Here is a 7,607-nt window from a genome sequence, read left to right on the forward strand (position 1 = left end):
GCCAAGGAGAGTGGAGCTCTTCCACTTCCCTGCTAACAAACTTCCAACAGTTTAGAGTGCACTATGTATGTTGGGAAGTTACTTATCACTGTAAATGCAGGAGAATTGGGGCATGATGGAGGGGGCTTGTTAATTAATGTGTGAGAAAGAATGAGCTATAGGGATGTATGTATGGAAATAGGACTGATGAATGTGCTTTGAGGGTTGGCATAGTTTCAGTGAGTCATATGTATAAAATGTGAAAGTTAATTGACATGTTAGCATCCGAATGGTAATTGACTTAAAGCTAAGGGTGATTAAATTGACCTTTGAAGATAGCCTTCAGTTTAGGGATCTTCTGAGAGTCTACTAATACATTTTATCTTTTTCTTTCAGGTAATCAAGAATAATCAAAGCAGCAAGTTAACTTTATCACCAGTAGTAATAGCAGTACTGGGTATTACAGTGTTGGCAACATGTATATATGTGAAATATCGCCGTAGTTTATGAAGATACAAACTTTTCTTTTCTTTTAAAGTAGGCCAAAAATTTCAATGTGCAACTTCACTGCTGCTTATTTGTGTGCCTAGCCAAATACTGACTTTGAAATTTATTAACTACCAGAGGATCTTAGAGAATGGAGACAGTAATCGAATTCCAGAATCATTTGTATCACAGAATTGCAGATAAGTTGCAATGATCTTTTAATAATATAGCAAATATGAAGCATGTTATAAATTACATACACTAAATAAATAAAGGCATCCGTTAGTCTTGCGAGACCATGGATCTGCGCCTGGAAAGTCTTCACTCTCCAGGGCGCAGGCCTGGGCAAGGTTGTATGGAAGACCAGCAGTTGCCCATGCTGCAAGTCTCCCCTCTCCAGAACACCGATGGTGTCCAAGGGAAGGGCAAGGGCCAATACAGCTTGGCACCAGTGTCATTGCAGTGTCAGTGACATTGCTCAAGGACACAACATACTGCCTCGGCTGGGGCTCGAACTCACGACCTTTGGGTCGCTAGTCAAATGCCTTAACCACTTGGCCACGTGCCCACACCATGACACACACTAAGTCCTCATTATTCACAAGGGGTAAGAGTGTGGACTTCTTGTTCATAACAAAAAAATTCATGGATGCCATTACAGAAAGCACTCCCTAAATATATGCAAATATATTCTAAAACCATTACCATGTATTAATGCACACAAAAGTTTCTAAATACCGAAAAAGAAATAATTATTTGCTAATAAAGTAATTTCAATAACAACAAGCATTGATTGGTTTGAAAAAAGCAAGGCGCAACTATGTAATCAAAGGCAGCTATGTAATCAAATATTAGGGAAGTACACAGTAAGGCGTACTTAACACAAGTTGTCACAAAACTGATTACTGTATATACAGATAATACTTGGTTCCTTAACAGGAACATGAATATAAGTATATCCAAAAAAATTAAGATGGAAATTGGGGTTAACTTTGTGCATATGTAGAAAATTAGAAGGTTCCAGTCCAAATGGTGCCAAGCTGCAATCTCCACCTGGCTCAGACTTAGTTGTTTTTTTAGGTTCATAGGGTTGTTTTTAGTGACAGAGAGGGGAGTTTGGAGTCAGGTTAGAGTTTAGGGACAGGGATGTAGGGGCATTAGATGTCAGGCCATAGTTTCTGCCTCCTCTCTGCATTGAAGGCCAGCAATGTGGACATGACGTCCGTGGATGGATGTTGGGCAAACAAACGCTGTGGATGAAGACCAGTGGGGATAAGGGCTGTTGACCCCGCCTGTGCTCCCTTCCAGGTCAGTGAGTCCCCCAGTGTTGGCCGGTACAGGGTTTGGAGGTCAAGGGGAAGGAGGCATGAAGGCTGATGACTCGCTAGCTGCATGGGTTGGCAAGTTTGGGGTTCGAGGCCTGGAATTTGGCATTCCATCATAGAATCTGGAGTTCGGGATCCTGACAATGACAAGACCAGGGGTCGGTACTCAAGATCAAAGCCTAAAAGTCAATCAGAAGTCAGGAAATCGAGGCCTGAAGGCTGATGTCCTGGGACTACAAGTACCCTGGGAAATTTTGAGGCCTGATATCTGTGAGTCTGCTGGAGGCCTGGATCAACTTGTTCTGGGGTTGGAGGACTGTCTCTGTTTGGTTGGGTGGATAAGTAGGAGGAAAGGGGCTTGTCTTGCTGCTGTTTCTGTTACTTGTGTCGTTCTGCTGAGCGCTATGGGCATGCTCTGTTGGCATCAGAATGTGCGGTGACACTTGCGGACTGCCCCTAGGACATCCTTAGCTAGCCAAAACAAAAGTATTTAATTGTATGCTTCAGTGTACATGTGATAAATAAATGAATCTGAATGTAATCCGCAGATGGTATCTTGTCAGATAATGAGGACTAAGTGTACTGAATTTTTTAAAAATGGGTTTGATAAAAATTAAGCAAGGGTGCTGTTTAAGGAAAAAATTTTAAGCTAAAAGACATGCAAAAAAGATCTTAGTAATTTGATCAAATTCAACGTGTACGTGCTACATCGAAGAAAAATTACTTCATTACATTCATTTTTATTACCTATATTCTTGACAGATGATATTCTCCAGGAATAGATTAGCTTTTTTAAAACTGCATGCATGCAGTTGAGAAGTGTATTGTTCATTATGTCACCTGCAGGAATATATTAGGATAAAATCTTATTTCACTAAATCTAGTAAATAGTGTACAGTTGCAAGAAAAAAATTTGTGAACCCTTTGTAATTACCTGGTTTTCTGTATTAATTGCTCATAAAATGTGATCTGATCTTCATTCAAGTCACAATGATACACAAACATGATCTGCCTAAATAATAGCGCACAAACAATTGTACTACTTCTTGTCAGTACTGAGTGCACCATTTAAACAATCACAGTTTAGGTTCAAAAAAGTATGTGGACCTCTGGGGTATTGGTTTCTACAAAAGCTATTTGGAATCAGGTGTTTCAATCAATGAGATGAGATTAGAGGTGTGGGTTGTAGAGGTGCCCTGCCCTATAAAAAAGACACCACAAAGTCAGGTTACTGACAAAGCTTGCTCTTCTCAAGAAAGATCTGTTGATGCGCACTATACCTTGATCAAATCAACTTTCAGAGGACATTGAAGAATTGTAGAGATGCATGAAGCTGGAAAAGGCCACACAAGCATTTGTAAAGACCTGAGTGTTCAGCAGTCAGGTAGAGAAACTAGCTACAAATGGAGGAAATTCAGTACTGTTGCTACTTTCCCTAGGAGTTGGCATCTTGCAAAGATCACACCAATAGTACAATATGCAATGCTGAAGGAGGTGAAAAAGAACCCAAAGATAACAGCAAAAGATTTGCAGGAATCTCTAGAACTCCACTATCATCAAAACACTGAACAAAATGGGTGTTCATTGAAAGACACCATGGAGGAAACCACTCCTCTCCAAAAAAAAAATACGTGGCAGCATGTCTCAAGTTTGCAAAAGACCACTTGGATGTTCCACAATGCTCTTGGGACAATGTTCTGTGGACAGATGAGACAAAAGTTGGATTTTTTGGCAGAAATGCACACTGCAATGTTTGGAGAGAAAAGTGCACTGCACACCAACACTGAAATCTCAGCCAACTGTGAAGCATGGTGGAAGGCGCATTATAGTTTGGGGCTGCTTTGCTGCCACAAGACCTGGACAGCTTGCAATCAGTGAGGGAACAAATAATTCAAAATTGTATCAAGACATTTTACAGGAGAATGTCAAGGTAGCGGTCCAACCCTTGAAGCTCAATAGAAGTTGGATGATGCAACGTCACAATGATACGAAACAGAAGAGTTAATCAGCAACAGGATAGTTTAAAAAGAAAAAAAAGTGTTTTGGAATGGCTGAGTCAGAGTCCAGACCTTAACCCAATTGAGATGCTGTAGCATGACTTGAAGAGAGCTGTTCATGCAAGTTTACCCAGAAATTTTGATGATCTGAAACAGCTTTGTATGGAGGAATGGTCTAAAATTCCTCCTTGCCATTGTGCAAATCTGGTCAGCAGCTACAAGAAATGTTTGGTGGATGTTATTGTTGCTAAAGGAGATTCTACCAATGATTAAATACAATGGTTCACTTACTTTGTCCATCCTGGACTGTGAATAATTATTTCAATAAAAACTTGAAAAATACAATTGTTTGTTAGTTTGGGCAGATTGTGTTTGTCTATTATCGTGACTTAGATGAACATTTTATGAATAATTAATGAAGAAAACCAGGTAATTACAAAAGGTTCACAAACTTTTTCTTGCAACTATATTTTAAAATCCTAAGATCATATGGATTAAAATGTGATAAAGCTTCTTTCACACAAGGTTTCAGTATGTTAACCAGGATAATTTATGAATTCATGCATTCTGTTGCTTTTTAAAAACTGAATTATCTTAAATATAAAACATTTGCATTGTTATTTAAGCACTTCCATCTTCATAAGCTTAATTACAACTGATTTGCTTAAATTCTGTAATTCTTTGTAAAGTGATTTGCTGACGTGTTGTTGAATACTGATCGGCTGATATATAATTTCCTTATGGAAGATTTTTCAAGAATTCAATGTAATGCTTACATTTAAGTGAACAGGATACAAATGTTTTAAATGCTATAATTGTTAAAAGATCATAGAATTGTATTAATAGAATATGACAAGAAATCTAATGCTGGCTTTATAACTTTATCTGGATACCTTAATGAAAAGTGACAATGTTACATCTCTGGTTTCAAAATGGTTTCTACAAGTAGATGGCAAATCAATATCTGGGAATATATCCTAAAAAAAGGGTCTTGGCCCAAAATGTGGACCATCTATTCTTTGCCATAGATGCTGCCTGACCTGATAGTCATACTTTATTGATCCCGTGGGAAATTGATTTTCGTTACAGTTGCCCCAACCAAGAGTAGAGTATAAATATAGCAATATAAACCTGTAAATAATTAAATAGTAATATGTAAATTATGCCAGGAAGTAAGTCCAGGACCAGCCTATTGGCTCAGGGTGTCTGACCCTCCAAGGGAGGAGCTGTAAAGTTTGATGGCCACAGGCAGGAATGACTTCCTATGATGCTCAGTGTTGCATCTTGGAGGAATGAGTCTCTGGCTGAATGTACTCCTGTGCCCAACCAGTACATTATGTAGTGGATGGGAGACATTGTCCAAGATGGCATGCAACTTGGACAGCATCCTCTTTCAGACACCACTGTGAGAGAGTCCAGTTCCATCCCCACAACATCACTGGCCTTACGAATGAGTTTGTTGATTCTGTTGGTGTCTGCTACCCTCAGCTTGCTGCCCCAGCACACAATAGTAAACATGATAGCACTGGCCACCACAGACTCGTAGAACATCCTCAGCATCGTCCGACAGATGTTAAAGGTTAACCTGCTGAGTTGTTCCAGCATTTTGTGTGTGTTCCTTTGGATTTTGAGCATCTGCAAACTTTCTCGTGTTTGTCAATATCTGGGAAGACTATATCTGCATTATCTTGATCAGTTTTTCTAAAAGACAATATTGGGCTAGTCCCTAGAAATCAGCTTTTACACATTAATATCACATTGGTTTTGTGACTTTTCCAGATATATTTGAGCAAACTCTGATTGCAGAACAATTGTAAATAATTAGTTTTATATTTAAGGTTTTATTTGAGAACTCTGGTCGAACTTCTTTTCAATGTGCTATTTGTCAAAGTTGGAAATAGGCTAGTAGAATTAACAAGTTTGCTTTAGTCTTTCCTCAGATGTTTGTCAATGAGCAATACTGAAATGATGAATTAAATTCATGGCCTTAATTGCTGTCTTAGTTGCAAGGTAAACAAGCTGAAGATATTCTTTGGACAGTATCCTGTTAAGTCTTACAATTAATTTGTAATTTAATGAAACTTAAACAATATTGTAATCCCTTTTCAAGAAATTCAGTCCAAAATGCATCTGCTTTAGGTCCTTTTAAAATTTGGATTTTCATAATTATCACTTAACTGTTAGCAATATACACTAATCATACTTAAAATAGAATTTGAAATTCTCAGTCAACACAATTTCTGAAGTAACTGACAAACATTTCAGGTCAGTGCTTAAGTGTTTCCAGATGAGCTGTGCAATTTCTGCTCTTTGTTTTATCACCCTTAAGGGAGTTTATTACTCTATGGGGAAATGGAAGGCATAAAAGATGCTTTGAATTTTCCATTACTATTTAAATGTGTCTGGACCAATCCACTGAAACTACTAGGTGCCACTTTGACAACCTTTTTTCCCCAAATTGGTAGGCAGGAGGCTATCTTGTTCTGCTTTGGCCTTTGTCTATTACTGCCATTAAATTTAAGGTACCTCATGAAAATATGCTGGAAAATACACTCCTTTTAAAATCCTTTTAATTGTTTAAAAAAAAGTATTCAAGTATTATACCAACTATTTAACTGGTGATATGATTTATAAAAGTCTTCATATGGCACTCAAATTAGAATAAATCCCCCCACATGGGGATACCTTACCTGCAATTGTACAGAGTTGACCAATAGAATCTACATTGTGCTTTTTGAGTTATGACATAAAAATGTTGACCCTTCCCCATGTCTGGCTCTTTAATCCATGTTGTTTGAATAACAAAGAGTTTTATTTATTATATTTAATTTCTAATTGAATTATTTGAGCTGTTTTAATAACAGCAGCAGGAAGTTTGCATAAACTTTTCCAAATATCTGCTATTCACAGTTACGTGTTGTTTACACATTTTTCTCGAGCAGGATCTTTTCCATAGAAGACAATCACAGATTCTGATTGTAGACATTTGAAAATGACAATCTGCCAGAGAAAACACAAACTGAACACTAAATTTGCTCTCAAATTTTGAACTTTGAATCAGAACATCTTATTTTCTACCTTGATCGGGTTTCTGATTCTTGGTCCTAAACATAATCTTTTATTATGTAACACTAAAGGTGGTAACCATTGTGGATGGGGATATCCCTGTATTTGCCCTTATATAAAGTGTTATCAAAGTTTCTGTGTTGAAGTATACATGAGACAATAAACAGTGTAATATACTGTAGATATACCCATCTTCATGTGCTAACACCATCATTGTTTGTGCTGGTGATGTTCTTTGATTTTTGTAGCATGTCAACATTTAAGAACAAAAGCAGTCTATCTTGCTTTGCAACTGTTAAACTTCCTTATAAGAACATTTTTTGTGTGGATCTAAAATATTTCAGAGGTATTTAAATTGAACAAAAAGTTGTAGCTTTTATGACTTAATAAATATTGCCACATGAACTGGAAAAGTATTTCAAACTGATGATACTTTCCATGTACAATTTTGAACAGAAAAGTTTTTCTATTTTAATATTTCTCATAGACTACAAACTCAGAATTGAGATATCATATTAATATCATTTTCAAGGTTAGTACGAGTTAGGTATCGATTCACTTATTTCTTCTTTTTAAAAATAATGCAGTGATATTACTGCCTATATTGACCAACTTTGTTAATGCAATTCATTCTTGTACTAGTACTGTGGGGATGATGAAATTTCTGCCTTTAATTAAGGAAGAGTTTCTTTATTTTTAAATGAGGTTTTATATCTATTTCAGTATAGCTTCACTTTTTCTATTAAAATGAAAA

At 37.0% G+C, this 7,607-nt stretch overlaps 1 protein-coding gene across 1 annotated transcript in view; it reads left to right on the top strand.

The window, feature by feature from the left end:
• The window catches only part of synj2bp (synaptojanin 2 binding protein), a 30,052-nt gene extending 22,794 nt beyond the window's left edge, over window positions 1-7,258 (top strand). Inside the window, 1 exon segment of the mRNA XM_072265774.1 lies at window positions 376-7,258. Within this exon segment, the coding sequence (XP_072121875.1) occupies window positions 376-489 (114 nt within the window). The 3' untranslated portion in view covers window positions 490-7,258.
• The last annotated feature ends 349 nt before the right edge of the window (window positions 7,259-7,607 follow it).

Source organism: Mobula birostris, chromosome 1, assembly GCF_030028105.1.
Source record: "Mobula birostris isolate sMobBir1 chromosome 1, sMobBir1.hap1, whole genome shotgun sequence".
NCBI classification, from domain to species: Eukaryota; Metazoa; Chordata; class Chondrichthyes; order Myliobatiformes; family Myliobatidae; genus Mobula; species Mobula birostris.